At 41.8% G+C, this 16,757-nt stretch overlaps 1 protein-coding gene across 3 annotated transcripts in view; it reads right to left on the bottom strand.

Moving 5' to 3' along the window:
* Positions 1-8,912: 8,912 nt before the first annotated feature.
* Positions 8,913-16,757, bottom strand: part of EDNRA (endothelin receptor type A) — a 50,912-nt gene continuing 43,067 nt past the window's right edge. Inside the window, exons 7-9 of one of the 3 annotated variants that reach the window (XR_014792102.1) lie at positions 16,635-16,743; positions 13,598-13,981; positions 9,322-12,467 (exon numbers count right to left, since the gene is read on the bottom strand). Coding sequence is in view for 2 of the 3 variants with exons in the window: in XM_084856222.1 (XP_084712348.1) it covers positions 13,841-13,981; positions 16,635-16,743 (250 nt within the window). In the remaining variant the exon portion in view is untranslated. Of the gene's footprint in view, positions 13,982-16,634; positions 16,744-16,757 lie in introns of all 3 variants that reach the window. The other 2 variants (XM_084856222.1, XM_084856221.1) reach the window with 2 other exon arrangements.

Below are 16,757 nucleotides of genomic sequence, written 5' to 3'. Positions count from 1 at the left end.
ATGAAGACTGAAAGGAAACACTATTCATCTTTACTTTCTGTTTCTTTTTACCTTCTTTTTTCCTTATCTATTTCTTTTAAAGAAACAACCTAGCTCCTTAGTAAACTCCATATGCACAATGCCCCCAAACTTTCATTCCCATGGTACAGTTTTCCCCCACTACACAAAATGTGTCCAGCTACACACTGAGATAAACTCTGGAACTCAAATGACACTTTTATTATCTTTATATTAAATAATACAAAACAGCCTTCATATGTGCCTGTATCTCACGTCATAAACTAATATACTAGCTAGCTCAAATCAATAGTCAAATTAAATGTTATGGGCACTGTCACAGGGGAGGTGCCCATTCATAAAATGGCTGTTGTAGGGTGTGTGTGGCCGGTTATAAAACACCCATATCACACAAGGCAAACTGGTGAGGCTAAAAGCCAAGTAACTCACCCCAGGTAGAGGCAGAGAAGGGAGTCCACAAACTCCCTCTTGTGGGAGCCCACAAACACAAAACCACTTCTGTGAACCCACATTAATATGAAGATTACCCCCAAATCAATTTTCCCAAATACTTCCATATACACACTGCAAACATTCAAAACCACATGGCCCACACTGCAACCACAAAAAAACACTATGCATCCCACACTGCAGACACAGGGGCAATCTACATTACAACTTTAAACTGGTTTTCAACCGGTTTATCTAAAGGGATCCTGCAGTTCCATGAGGGTACTGAGAATTCTTTGCTAGAGACCCCTGTCCCCTGCCCAAGCGGCCCCTCTTCCTAGAGCTACAATTCTCAGAATCCCTGTATTTGGTAGCCGTAATTGCTAAAAACAGGTTTGAAACCAGTTTAAAGTTGTAATGTAGATTGCCCCCCCCCAAATCACATACCTGCCCTAAATGCACAGAATAAACCCCACTCCACTTTAAAAAAAATAATTAGGGAGGGATAGATGGTTTCATGGGCACTGAGGGAGCATGCTGGCACCTGAAGGCAACATGTTGGAAACCCCAGTTATAAACTATAAAGAACAAACTGATGGGGAATGGTGCTCATCACTATTCACAAAACTGGATAACCAAAAGAGATTTGTGACACCTCTGCACCCACATTTCTGATCCCCATAGCAATGACTGTGCATTGCTTCCTGGAGGAAGAATTACATTTTCCCAGATGCAAAATTTTGCTGTTGGAATTTCAGGAAATGTGATATCATCACAGGAGATATGAAGCATCTATGATGCTCAAAAAATGAGTACCAACTCCACACTTATGGTAAAGGGAAGTTATTATGTTGAAAGATATATATTTTTTACTGAATGATTATTAGGATCATAGATAAGTCTGTACTGCAGTCCACCTTAATCCCTTATGAGAGAATGGTAGAGAAATCTAAATAATGGTAAGGACTAATTTGCCTGTTGATTTGACATGCTTCTTTAAGGGACACCTACCTCAAGGAATAGGCTGGTCTGGAATTCCATCATAGCCAAGTACATTTGTATAGTTTGTATAAGATTCCAATAGGATCTGAAAGTTTAGATATATATTTTATACAGAACAACTACTGGAGAATAGAAGTGACTACTGTAACACATAAAACTGTGAAAATGTGACCAGCAATTGATTTCAGCAGCAATCATGTCTACACAAAAGAAAAGAAAAAACTCTTGCTGATAGCAGGCTGAGGACTCAAAGGTCAGTTCAATTTTTATCTTTCTTTAGAGTAAGAGCAGTTGATCTATGTTTTGAGGAAACTCCCTCTTCCCACCACTGCAGTGATATAGATGGGGTGTTTTTATTGTATCAAGATGTGTTAAAGACCTTTCTTTATGAAGCATGGTCTGAAAAAGCATGAATTAGGGATAACCAGTGATCCATGCTTTCATAGTTCCCTTGAAGGGATGATGAAAGGTGATGTTAGCAAGCACCTAACAGAGGGTGTCATGCTTTGGAGCAATCACTATGTTTCACCCTACACAAAAATCTTACTTCTGTGAGTACAATTAAATTAAATCTGATTTGAATGTTTGGTTGTCTTTGTTTTTATGCCGTCTTCTACAAAGTACACAGTAGAAAGCTTCATCTTTTGTATAAGAAGAGCAACACTGCCTTTGACACATTTCTGGAGATACTGTATCCTAAATCAGAGGTGGACAGACATCAGGCTTGTAGGATCTACTTCATTTTTAAAAAAACTAGAATTCCAAAGTTCACCAACTGGAGCCAGGTGCAAAATGGTGGCTCAGGTGGGCACACATAGCTAAGTATTAAGGAATAGGGTGCTGCTGACCACATACTCAGCCCAGGCATTTGTAATCAGTACCAGAACCACCCTAATGGCAGAAAGCAAAGAGGATCTAAAGAGCCTCTTGTTGAGGGTGAAAGTGGAGAGTGCAAAAGCTGGTTTGAAACTCAACATTAAAAAAACCAAGATCATGGCATCTGGCCCCATCACTTCCTGGCATATAGAAGGGGAAGAAACGGAAGCAGTGACAGATTTTACTTTCTTGGGCTCCAAGATCACCGCAGATGGTGACTGTAGCCATGAAATTAAAAGACACTTGCTCCTTGGGAGGAAAGCTATGGCAAACCTAGACAGCATAGTAAAAAGCAGAGACATCACCTTGCCAACAAAGATTCATATAATCAAAGCTATGGTTTTCCCAGTAGCAACGTATGGCTGTGAGAGCTAGACTATAAGGAAGGCTGAGCGCCGAAGAATCGATGCTTTCAAACTGTGGTGCTGGAGAAGACTCTTATGAGTCCCCTGGACTGCAAGGAGGTCAAATCAGTCCATCCTAAAGGAAATCAACCCTGAGTGCTCATTGGAAGGACAGATACTGAAGCTGAAGCTCAAATATTTTGGCCACCTAATGCGAAGAGAAAAGTCACTGGAAAAGACCCTGATGCTGGGAAAGATTGAAGGCAAAAGGAGAAGGGGATGGCAGAGGATGAGATGGCTAGATAGCATCACCGATGCAATGAATATGAACTTGAGCATGCTCCGGGAGAGAGTGGAGGACAGGAAGGCCTGGCGTGCTATGGTCTGTGGGGTCACGAAGAGTCGGACACGACTGAACGACTGAACAACAACAACCAGAACTAAACTCACACATCTTTTCATGCACAATTCCACCCCCACCACCCTTGCAGCATTCTTTCCAAGCAGCCCGTTAGGGGTGGAGGGGGAGGGGAGAAGGGTTTTTAGCTGTTGCTATTGTTAGACAACTGGGAGTCAGAAATCCTTGCCAATCTACAGCAAACCACCCAGAGATCTGCCAATAGGTTCCAATCTACGTTCTGCTTGCCCCTGTCCTAGACTAATCAATAGCAGAGCTGCTTCTGTGGGTTGGTACTTTTACATCTCTCTGCCAACCTGCAGCCTACCTAGCTTCCCACACTTCAATTAAATCCCAGGTGAATCTGTCATGAGGTAATTCCTCCTTCCTGAGGCTTTTTCAGATCAGGAAGTGCAGGCAGCCAAAGAGGTTGCAGAGTGAGGAGAGATGTGTAATAGTAACAGGGGGGTGGGGTACACTCAGCACCCTCGACCATCTTGCAATGGTAAGGGAAAAAACACCTCAAAAGCACCACCAAGAGACTTTCAAAAGAAATTCTAATGTGTCCTGAGGGAAGGAAACTTTAGGGAAATGGGGACACAGATTTTGGCACAGCACTAACAAGAAATCAATAATATAAATGAAACCCTTACAGATACAGAAAGGATTTATTTTATTTCATTAAATTTCTTAATCACCCATCTGGCCAGTCACCCAGACATTCTGGGCAATGTACAATGGTACAATTTAAAACAGTAAAATTATACATGAAAACATTATTTAAAAATACCCTAACCCACCCCAAATGCCTGCCTGAATAACCAAGTTTTCAGTGCGTGGCGGAAGCTCATTAAAGAGGGGGCATGGCAGAGTTCCCTAGGGAGGGAGTTCCACAGAGTGGGGGCCACCACAGAGAAGGCCCTCTCCCTCGACCTCACCAGACTAGCTGTCCTGGCTGATGGGACAGAGAGAAGGCCATCTGAGGCTGATCTTGTTGAGCAGCCTGTCTGGTGTTGCTGGAGGCGCTCCTTGAGATAGGCTGGGCTGTAACCATATAGGGTTTTAAAGGTCAAAACCAACACCTTGAATTTGGCCTGGAAAACAACTGGTACCTAGTGCAACTCCTTCAGCACTGGAGTGATGTGATCATGCCAGTGGCTGCCTTTAATCAGGTGAGCCACCCATTCTGCACCAGCTGCAGCTTCTGAACCGTCTTCAAGGGTAACCCCACGTAGAGCACATTACAGTAGTCTAGATGAGAGGAGACCAGGGCATGTACTACCGATGGGAGCAGATGGCCGGGATGAAAACCCCATTTCATTAGGTTGCTTGCAGACATCATTTCACTACTGGTCCTGTTCAATAAACGTTGCGACTCTTTCAGCTAAGTCTCTGGTCTTCCGGTGGTTAACAGATGAAAGAAAAACCCCAATTTGTGACCCACCTCAGTTGTTTTGGGGGATGTATGAGAAATTCATTTCACTTTGTCTTTGACCAGAATATATACCCATTTCACACCTCCTGAAACAAAATGCGAACCTGAACATAATCTGCGGTCAAAGTCTGTACAATTCCGTGCTTGTGGTGTGATTAGCAGAACAAAAAATGTTCAAAAATGTGTACATTTGAATAATGTGCATGAAAAAATGCATACTTTTGGAAAATGCACACAAACGCACTCTAATCAATGGGAGACGAATGGATACATTTCAAAAATGTGCACAGTTGATGTGAATATTTGGGGAAATGTGCATGAGAATACACAGATTTTCATGTATAAAGAAAAAATCAAAGCTTGCAATCTGACAGAGACATGAGTTGAAATGATTCAAGGATGAATTTGGAAAACCTTGCGGAGCTCATTTTGCTGATTTGCATGTCCCTAGTTTAGGGATGGGGGAAAATTTCTCCCAATTTGTGACCCACAAATTATCCGAATTATCCGAAACTTCGGGGGGCCGAGTGCCAACGTGTTCGGCCCCCCGAAGTAGTTTCGGGGAGAAATTCTCCACACGCCCCCCCCGGGACGGGACGTACCTTTCCTGAATGTCCCTCCCGGCGGCGGGTCCCGGCGGCAGTTCGTCAGGTCTTCGACAGGGGCAGAGGAAGGGGTGGACGAAAGGCACCTTTCGTCGAAGCTTGTTCGCGGTGGGGGGGAGGCGCTTCGCGGCTCCCCCCGCGAAGTTCAGGCCGGGGGGGAGGCTTCCCGCCTCGCCCCGGCTGAAATTCAGGCCGGGGAGGAGGCTTTCCGCCTTGCCCGGCCGCGAACTCCATTGTTTTTTTTTAAAAAAAAACCGCCCCCGTGATAGGCTACGTGACGATTAATGTAGCCTATCACGGCTAGATCTGCAAAGTCAGCTGTGATAGGCTATGTTAATCGTCACGTAGCCTATCACGGGTGACTTTAAAAAAAAAAAAGCACGTACGCTAATGGCGGCCCCCATAGGGAGCCGCCATTCGCGTTCCTTATTTAGTCGCTGTAGTCTACGTAAATGTTTACGTAGACTACGGCGAAAATAAAGGCAACACAAATAGCGTTGCCCTTATTTTTGCCGTAGTCTACGTAAATCTTTACGTAGACTACAGCAACCAAATAAGGAACGGGAATGGCGGCTCCCTATGGGGGCCGCCATTATCCGTACGCGCTTTTTTTTTTTAAAGTCACCCGTGATAGGCTACGTGACGATTTACGTAGCCTATCACGGCTGACTTTGCAAATCTAGCCGTGATAGGCTATGTTAATCATCACGTAGCCTATCACAGGGGCGTTTTTTTTTACTTTTATTGGAATGGCGGCGGCGGCAGCCGGTTGAAAGACCGGCTGCTGATCCTGCCCTGCTCGAACACCCGCCGAACCGCCGGCCGGACCCGCCGCCGGGAGGGGCATTCGGCGAAGGTAAGTCCCGTCCCGGGGGGGGGGTGCGGGGTGCGGGGGGGGGGTCCGGAGGATTTCTCCCCAAAACTTGTTTGGGGGGCCGAACACGTTGGCGCTCGGCCCCCCGAAGTTTCGGGGAGAAATTCTCCACCATCCCTAGGCAGAGGCGGCAGCCGGTCTTTCAACCGGCTGCCACCGCCGCCATTCCAATAAAAGTAAAAAAAAAAAAACGCCCCCGTGATAGGCTACGTGACGATTAACGTAGCCTATCACGGCTAGATTTGCAAAGTCAGCCGTGATAGGCTACGTAAATCGTCACATAGTCTATCACGGGTGACTTAAAAAAAAAAAAGCGCTTACGGCTAATGGCGGCCCCCATAGGGAGCCGCCATTCACGTTCCTTATTTGGTTGCTGTAGTCTACGTAAAGATTACGTAGACTACGGCAAAAATAAGGGCAACGCTATTTGCTGGTGCCGTTCTGTGGCCACCATTTAGGCCCTGATAGGCTATGTAAATACTTATGTAGCCTATCACGCCTAATGCAGGGACACCATTTGCATCCCTGCAGAGGCCGTGATAGGCTACGTAAATATTTTTTACTTATGATTAACCAAAATATTTACATAGCCTATCACAGCAAAAAAAGGAAACGCAAATGGCGGCCACCATAGCCACTACCATTTGCGTCCCTATTTTTTTGCTGTGATAGCCTATCACAGTAAAAACAACAGGGCCACAAATGGCATAGCGGCCGCCATTTGCGCCCCTGTCTTTCGCTGTGATAGGCTACATAAATATTTACGTAGCCTATCACGGCCAAAAACAGGAACACAAATGGCGGTCACTGTAGCCGCCACCATTTGCGTCCCCAGGCTCCACATGCCTGCGAATGCACCCAGCCAGCGGCTCCACAGTGTTGCCATGGAGCGGAGCTGGCCAAGTTAGGATTTCGGGGGGAGGTGCTGAGTGCCTCCCCCCCACTGCGAATCATCCCTGCAAAAAGGTAAGTGACTTTCGTACATCCGTAATTAAGGCTGAAGGAGGGATCTGCATCTTTCCACTTAGGTGGACAGGTAATGGTCCCAACAGATCAATCTCTTTTTTCTCCTCCTGACCTAATCAGGCCCCTGTTCACATGATTAACCAAACAGTAGTATTGCTCTGATGTGGAAGGGGAGGGGAAGTTTATAACAAGTTCTGGTGGGGGAAACACCACCAGACCCTGACAATCAACCCAAACATGGTGGAGATCCTGGGTATGATTGTGTCAGACAGTTGCCTGAATGAGGGCATTGGTCCTTGCACTACTCCCTCTGAGTACAGTCTGAGGTGTGAGTATGTCTGTCTCTTCTTGTCAACCCTTTCCCCTGTTAGACCATGGGCAGAATGCAACATGGGACATTTTGTATATTAGACTGAGCCTGTGTTTCCCCACATTGGGCATCTTGAACTATTTGTTCATGCTTCCTGGGTGCCACGTGTACAGCTGAGGGAGGAGGGATTTGTCATAGGTTGGTTCAGTCTACAATGGTACTTGCAAGGGTCTGTCTTTTGCCTGGTCAATCAAACTGTTTGATTAAATAAATGGAGCCTATGTATCAATATCTGTATACTTGTCTGTATATTTTAAATTGAGTGGGTCTAAACGACTGTAATAAAGAGTACGGTATGGAAGCAATGCAAGGAATGGCAGGCTTGGGTTCTTGTCCTGCTTCCCACCCCCATCATCTGAATTCATTGGGTTGGATCCAATGCAATGCATTGTTGTTGGCAGAATCCAGAAGGGAGCAGTTGCTTCAGTTAATGTGTTTAACGTGAGATGTTTTGTATTCTGTTTTCTTGTATTGTATTGTATTTATTTATTTTGTTTTTAAATATTTAAACTGTGGGTATTTTGTATTTTAAATTTTTATGTTGTAAACCACTTTGAAATGTCTTCTTAGGTATAGTCAAGTGGTTTATACAGATAGATAGATAGATAGATAGATAGATAGATAGATAGATAGATAGATAGATAGAACAAATGAAGAACAGAATAAAATATATTACAGGTTATATATTGATCATTAGGAAAGAAGAAGGGAGGTAAAAATACAGTTTCAATTAGCTCTGGAGATTATACAATGGGGTAGGCAACCTTTTTGGCCCATGGGCACATTTGGCAATTTGAGAAACTGTCTTGGACACCACCACAAAACGGGTGAAATGGGAGCCATGGCAAAGGATGAATAACCTGCCCAAAAGACCGAACACAAGGCAGAGGTGGGGTCTAATCCCCCCAACACACTAAGCAATTTAGCAATCCCTGCTACCAGTAAGAAAATATGTTATTGTTTTTAAGTGGGGGGAGTAGGGCACCTTGGCAGGCACCAAGAAAGGTATCTAGGGGCACACTGGAGCCTGAGGGCACCATGTTGCCTATCCCTGTTATAGAACTTCAGTATGACTGGGTTTCTTTCCTGAGAGAGGATGGACAGAGGAGGTGGACAGGTGGAGGGCGAAAAAAAACCTCAGTGCAATTGGAAGCTGGAGGTTGAAAAAATTGCAGAAGTCCTATGAATATATATGACTATGAGGTCTGTGTCTTGTTGTTTAAGAGGGAAATTAATAGAAGGAAGCTAGCTACCACCAATTAGGGGACAGTGTTTTGTCTATTTTGCTTTGATTACCTACTTGGCTTTGGTTGACGTTTTGCAGAATGAAACAAGTTCTTATTGTTATATAAAAGGAGACTTAAATACTCTGTTGCTTCTTCAGTGTGGTTTAGCAAAATTCAGTTCCCACATTGTTATTCTCAAGGTTAACAGCTTTCATAGTAACAACCAAATTACCTTTGTATAGTGACAAGGTAAGAAAAGGAAATTCCTCAAGTGATAGCAGGAGGCTGGTATTACCAGCAATAGACCTCTCACTCCTGCAGGGATTGCATAATATATGGATTGCATAATAAAAAAGAATGGGATTAAGCAGAACATGCAATGATTTTATTCAGTTTACAAATGTGGTAATGGAAATAAATTTTTTAGGGTTACTTGTGAAAATGCCCTAAAGCACAGACTTCTGAAGGACTGGGGAGAAGAAGGCAATGAGAATTTAAGTATTGCACTTTGCTTGTGATTCCAGTTAAGACCTTTGTTGTGTGTGAGGTGATAAAATCAGGAGTATAAATGGTTCTTAGGAGAAATTCAATTGCTAGCTTGTGTTCTATCAAGGCATGCTCTACCATATTGACACTGAAGCTGAATCCGCTGAGTCAGAACCAGGAAATGTTTTTTTTATACTGCTATCTAGGATAATTTATATTCTTATTATGTCATGACTGGGCTGTTAGGAAGAATTTTTTTAAAAAAAATTCACACCATGCTCTTACATATTATTACAAAACCATGTCAACACTATATATTTTTCTGGAAAAAGGACATATACATATGCATATAAACAGAATGAAGCATAATGAGAAGCACTCACCAAAATACATACAGTCATTTACACAGGAGAATTTTTATATATACAAATTGCAATGTTATCTTCTGTCTGTCTGTAAACATTTTAGAAATTGTTCAGCCGATGTAACTAGAGGCACTTTGCATTTGACCTTGTAAATTATGCACGGAATGGTATCTTCCACTTGAAATACAGATGAATGCTTAGATCCACATAGCTATTTTCCTCAGTTAGGCCTAACAGCTGCTATAAATCTCTTGGCAGTTTTTTGTAGTGTGCATATTGTATATTACAGTGCTGTAAGTAATTCATTTTGCTGGCTAACAAAACGTTACCTGTATGGCAATAACAGCCCGAAAACCTGCAACACCACAGAAGTTATGACAATTATGGCGTAGTTATCACGGTAGTTATCAGGGTAGTTATCATATCCATTATATGGATAAAATTTCACATTTTTATTGAATGTGTCAGTTGCCATTTCCTCCAGAAGATACTTGAGGCAATATACATAAGTTCAAAGCATAAAACTGCTAAAATATCAAAAATTAAAAACTTTAAAATGCCGTATGACCAACAGAAATAGTCTGTTTGATTTATAATTATTGCAGACAAATTCTTGACATTGAAATATGCCCAGAGTGACCAAAATCCAGTCATATGTGGAACAGGAATCATAGAATAGTAGGGTTGGAAGGGGCCTATAAGAAGAGTCCAACCCCCTGCTCAAGGAAATAATACTTGCGGTCAGTTTCAGGATTTCATCATGCAATTCTGAGCATATTAGGGGCAACCCTCATTATTTATTTGTAATCCCTGCTAAATCTAATAGGGCTTGCCCACTCACAACAGACAAGAACATCTGGAGCCAGTGTGATTTGTTCTTGCTCCATCCAAATTCCTATAACTTCTAGGTCCTTTCTAGACATTCTTTCAACGTGATCCCACTTCCCCCATCTGCATTGAAAGCACCTCTGAAAGGGACACTAGTCACGAATATAAATGTAGCACTTGGGACAGAGTAGTAGATGCTACAGATTGACTGACTGATGGATTGAGTACATTTCTATACCGCCCAATAGCCAAAGCTCTGTGGGCAGTTCACAACAATTAAAACCACAAAATACAGCATAATAAAATACAATATAAAAGTTTAAAAGTTTAAAACTACAGCATAAAATCAAAATTAAAATAAAACCTAGCAGCACTGCAGAGGTTTAAAATACAGTGACAGATTTAAAACAACAGAAAGTGAAAGACTAAAATGTCTGGGAAAATAAGGAAGTATTTTACCTTGCGCCAAAAAGACTGCAATGCCTCTCTGGGAAGCTCATTCCATAACTGGGGTGCCACAACAGAAAAAGTCCTCTCCTTAGTAGCCACCCACCACACTTCCTTGGGCAGGAGCTCCTGCCAAAGGAGTATTAAAAAAAAAAAAAAAACCTAGAGGGAAGCTATCGCACAATTAAGATTCTTTCAGATAAACTCGATGATCCTGACTGAGAGATGGCAAGACAGACCATTCCAAGAGAGAATCTGTGCATGTGCCATGTGCCCTGTAGAAGGCCTTGAACATTGTTTCAGAATACCTACTTTGTACCGCACTGGTAGGGAGAAATTGTTTATAACAAAACTGAGATACTGGATGGTCAAATATAAAACAATATGAAAGCTGACAAATAGTTCTCATAGATGTACAAGCACAGATAGCAAGAGCAAACTAGGCTTTTGAATCTACTTTCAGGACCTGTTTTTATTTACTGATTACTTTTTGTTTGTTTGTTTGTAAAATGCCTTGTACAAAATCTAATCTAATCTAAATCTAATCACAATCACAAGAGTTGATCCAAGGCAGTCACTCTGAACCTCCATTACGAGAGATCTGTCCACAAAAGCAAACTTCTGCATTCACTGCTGAGGCATGTTGGGTCACATATCCCCATTTGAATGCACATATGAGCCATACTGAACTGGATGGATAACGGCATAACAAAATGATATATGGGCATCTGTGAGCAAGGTCCCTGTGTTTTTTTTTTTTTTTTTAATTTAAAAGCAGTCAAAGGAGGCACCACAGAGGAACAGGGTCATATGTTGGAGAAGCAGGTGGGGGGAGATATTCTGTGCTGTTGTCCTGGTCCAAATGGATTTTCCAAAGCCACTCTTTGACCCTCAGGGGAAAATATACCAGAAACTTAGAACAGCTGCAAAGGGAAATTTAAATCAGAAAAATAGTGTGGGGATAATTTCTATATATATTTTTAGATGCACACACTGATACCCTGCCTTTTAATTTTTTTAAAAAAACAAGTCACCTTATAAATACAACAATAAAAGCAGTACAATCATTAAAATCAACAGTAAAACTCACACAATGAAAAGCACAGTTTCAAACAAGTTAACAGGCCAGCATACACGAAAGGTAATAAACAAAAAGCCTTCCTGAATAAAAATATTTTAAAGCACACTTAAAAGTACCAAGTGAGGAGGTTTGACAGATTTCCCACAGGAGGATGTTCCACCATCTTGGTGCTGTCATAATAAAAGACCTTCTCTCTGGTATTCCCAAAGCAGATCTGATTTAGCAGGAGTCCAGAAAGCAGAGCCTTGGAAGACGATTTTAAAACCCAGGTAGGTTCATATGGATGAAGGCAGCCCTTCAGGTCACCAGGTTCTAAATAATTTAGGGCTTTAGAAGTCATTATACTGGATCAGACCCTTGGTCCATCTAGCTCAGTATTGTCGACACTGACTGGCAGCAGCTCTCCAGGCAACATCTCCAATCCCTACCTGGAGATGCCGGGGATTGAACCTGGGACCTTCTGCTTGCAACGCAGGTGCTCTGCCACTGAGTTATGACTCCTCCCACTAAGGTCAATATCAGCATCTTAAACTGAGCCCAGAAATGAATTGTAAACTTGGTGTTATAGGAGCTGACCACTTTGCTCTTGCTAGCATCCTGGCAGCCACATTTTCCAAACTGTCTTTAAGGGCAGCCCTATGTAGAGCATTGTAGTAATCCAGCCTGGATGTAAAGGATTAAAACCCTTCTTCCAGCACCACGGCCCCAACTGGATCTCCTTAAAAAAAAAAAAAAAGCAGGATCCTGATCATGGATCTCCTGTGACACATCAAGTTTGATTTTGAGTCTTTTGATGCATATCTTGATCTGCATTGGGCCCACTAGTTATTTATATCAAGATGCTCACAACTACAGCTGTATCAGGGCCGGTGTGTTCTCTAGATTCTACTTAGGCACAAACCATTTGTCTCACCTCCTGTGTTAGATAATTAATGATTTCCATAAATACAAGCAAAATGTTCTGTTTTAGAAGTTTCATTCCTCTGTTAATTTTAACACCCCCAATCTTAATCACAAAGGATTTGTGGCTCATTTCAATAGAACATTATTCGAAGTAAGCACATGCAAGGCTTATAGTCGGATGGAGCCCAATGTGATGGGATGTCCATGGTTCTGGATTTGTTCAAAACATAATCACACAACCAAAGTTCAAGATGTACGGTTGTTACATACACCACTATCTTACTGCAAATGTAACTTTTAATAGAATATAATTAAAAGCAGCCTTGCACAAGTGAGCACCTTCTCCAAAACACTTCTGGTAATAATGTAGTAAGTGATCCATTCCTACTGTTGCCTTCCCATTTCAATTTGCAGTTATCACAGATTTTGTCAGATTAGAGTATTAGGCTCATGGTCTAGTAAGAACACAGTTAGATGAAACAGAGCCAGTGAAATATGAATGGGTCTTGAACAGTCCTTTCACAGAGGATCACATTTATGTTGATACATACAAATATACTTGTTTTACAAAGATTGTGCAGAGCTATTACATTGCAGTACCTTTGGGGCATCAGTTTATGTCCTAAGTGCCTAATATTGTTGCTATTTCAGGTCTATGCCTATAAATCAGTGGCTAGCAAAGTGCTGCAAACGATAATTGTCCAGTTAATGTCTCATTTGCAATATTCATTAAATAACATGCTGCTGAGGTCTGGCATATATATATCTATATCTTCATGCGGAATGTGCTTTTAAATGCAGAATATACTTACTAAAATATTTCCTGTCAGGAGAATGGCAACATAGAGCAGCTATAGGTCCTACATTTTCACAATCTTAAAAGAATCCATCACGACGCATATCAACTTATGAAATTGTAAATGACAGCATACACAACACACTTACTGAACAATTCCATCTGGAGTCTGCAAACACTCCTCAGAATACTGTGTAGATGATTCTTGTTTTTACCAAAAGGCGGATTTCTTTGTAAGAAAGAGGAGCTTCCATTTGGAAATCTGTACAGAGCTTCACCTATGTACTATTTGCTCATCTTTGGAATTAAGTGCTAGGGCACAGAGCTTCTAATGAAGTATGTTTATCGAATAACAATCTTCATGAATTGTGACGTGTGGCTTCCATCGAATCTTAGTTTAAGCTGTCTTTGTGGATGCTCCGTTCTGTGTTGTGATTGTTCAGTTCATTGTTTTTCCACTGAATACTTGTTCCATTCATAGGAACAGATGATGTCTGACTTCCTGTCTGGTAGCACATACAGCAGAGGCACGACTGGCAAGAGAAAGGGTTCCAAACAAATTAATCTTCCATTCCTTTGTGAAGGATCATCCCTGTCTTCACTGGAGGACAGAAGCCTCCAGAGTGAAGCAAGCAGAAGTGGGTATGGGTAGAATTAGACTTTTAAAATACTGAAACATTTTCTAATGATACCAGACACAGGCTCAATTCAATCATCATGCCAAATCATGGTGTGTGATAACCTCACTTGAGAACCCAAACCAAGGCTGGAGCTACTCAATCTACATCAGGCAAAACTATAGTTTTGAGCATTAATTTTCTGTTGTCTTAGAATTCATCTTTGTAAGTTCACTCCAGTCTTAATAATGCAGCAGCCTCTGGAGGCTAAACTATGGCTGTCATGATCATTAGTCAGTTCAGACATCACCCCAAACCATAGTTAGCACAAATGATGGCTTGCAAAGTCACTTCAAAGCATGGTTTCCAATTCTGGTCTGTCAGTCAATTGCAAATCATGATATGTCAATTCACACATCACATTGAACCATATTCAAGTTTCCTAAATCATGGTTTGGTGTGATGTCTGAATTGAGCTATAGTGGAAGAAAGTCAGAGGTTTACATGAGGCTTTTATCCCAACTCATTTCTACATGAGGCTTTTATCCCAACTCAGGCAAAAAAATTAGTTTAATAAATTTAAATTCCTGACTACACTGTGGAATGCAATCCAGTGTACTAGCTGGGCCACGGTTTATTGATTTATTAATTTAAAAATTCCAAATAAAAACATATAAAATCAATGCATTATGGGCACAACCTGAACAGAGATTGGGGCACACTTAAGCAAATTAGTTTCAGTGAGTTTGTGTACCTAACTCTATGCTAGATTGTGATTTTTATGTTTAGCCAAATTTATATGGATTGAAATATAAGATATGCTTCCTTTTCTTTACTCAACCTTTCTATACTCCCATCTCAACCCCTGTTGATATTTATACTGGAGGATTCTTGTAGCAGTGGAAAGAATTCATGCTGCTGGCCCCCATTAAGAGATAGTTGCCAGTCAGAGTACAAAGAGCACTGACACAAACTAGGATGTACAAAATGTGACTTGCATTTCAGCTAATCCCCTTTCCTACTAAACTGAAGAGGTCCCTCAAAACAGACATGAGGAGATTGGCTTAATTGAACAGAAATAAGTGGTTGATGAGAAGGGGATTAACCTCTTTATTATGGAACTTGAGAGCAGATGGAATCAGGCAGACAAGTCAAGTGGACTGCATTGTGGAAGAAACAGGCAAAAGCTGAGTTTATTACTTTGAGTAGATTAGTCTGAATATGGCAACGTAACATTCCTGAAGTCTCCTTCACTTTGGCATTCTGCAAAAAGTCTTGGAGTGGGATTTTCTCTATTGGAAGCTATATCTTCCAAAGACACTGGCATGGGTGAATTTAGAACCCTCCCTTGTGCTGATAATTTTGGAGGTCAACATCTTGTCTGAAATAAAGAAGCTCACATTCTTAGCTCTCACATCCTGCATAGTTACTGAAGAGCCATCCTACAATTTCCTTTGCCCATAAATAGCTACATCAGAAGTAATCATGTGTGAAGTGGCCCACAGTGGTGGTGCAACTACATAAGCCCATCTCACTATGGAATAAATCTCTCAGTACCCCTCCATACTAATGCCTACAAGGCAAGCAGATTACTCAGTTCTGAGGTTTTCTATATGAGGCATTTATCATGTGCTTGGCATTCCCTACTCATGGTTGTTTACAGGTTCTTTAGACAGTGTTGCGACCCTCCAGTTTTGCCTCTGTGTCTAACCAGCACTTTCAGTGAGTCTTTTCAGAGGAGGGAAAATGCGGCATTTAATTGGGAAAGTGAAAGAAAGCGTAATTTTCTCTTGTGTATTTGCACTGTTCTGCTATACCACAGTGCCACCTAGAGATTATGTAGCAGAAAAGCAGGAAAGAAAACACTCTTTGTATAGCGCTCGGATCTCAATTCTGCGACAAAACCGAAAGTAGATACAGGGGATTAACAGCCTCATGTAGAAAAGCTCTCTGTTCTCTAAGACTGCAATCCTATAACCCAGACTTCACCAGCCTGGTGCCCTCCAGATGTGCTGGACGGTAACTCCCATAATTCCCACCCAGCCCGGCGAATGGAAAATTATGGGAGTTGCATTGTAAAACATCTGGAGGGTGTCAGCTTGGGGGAGGTGGTGTAACCACTTACCTGGGAGTAAGCCCCATTGAACTCAATGGGACTTAGCCCTGAGTAGACACATATAGGATTGCATCAGGAGTACACAAGGGCTTAATAACAGACAGACAGACCACAGTTCAGGAAAATGTTGTTGAACGCTTACTTAGGTGGACAGTTCCATACTTTATTACTAAAAGATTCTTATGGCTCTCCAAGTGGTAGTTAAAAGTATATGATGAGGAGTCAGTGGGTGAGGAAAATAATGCATATTCCTTCAAGCTAGTCTTTCACATTTTCTCTCATTAGGGTGCAATCCTATGCATGTTTAGACAGAAAGAAGTCATACAACTCCCAGCATTCCCCAGCCAGTTGTAGGACTTATTTCTGTCTAAACAAGCATAGGATTGCACCCTAAGTGTTTCTTTTTGACAGCTAAACTTTCAAGTGTCTTCCTTGAGACATCGCAGTCCTTACCTGGAAACAGTTTTTGAACTTCTTGCTCACAAAATAGAGTGCTATAGGGTTTATGCAGGAATTTATGGTTGCTAGATTAAGGCCAATATAATCCAACGTCAGAAGAAAGCTAGGGTTAAAAGA

Source organism: Heloderma suspectum, chromosome 5 (assembly GCF_057233095.1).
Source record: "Heloderma suspectum isolate Gila_16-S chromosome 5, 16-S_ref, whole genome shotgun sequence".
NCBI lineage: Eukaryota > Metazoa > Chordata > Lepidosauria > Squamata > Helodermatidae > Heloderma > Heloderma suspectum.
This window is presented reverse-complemented; position numbering and strand designations above follow the sequence as displayed.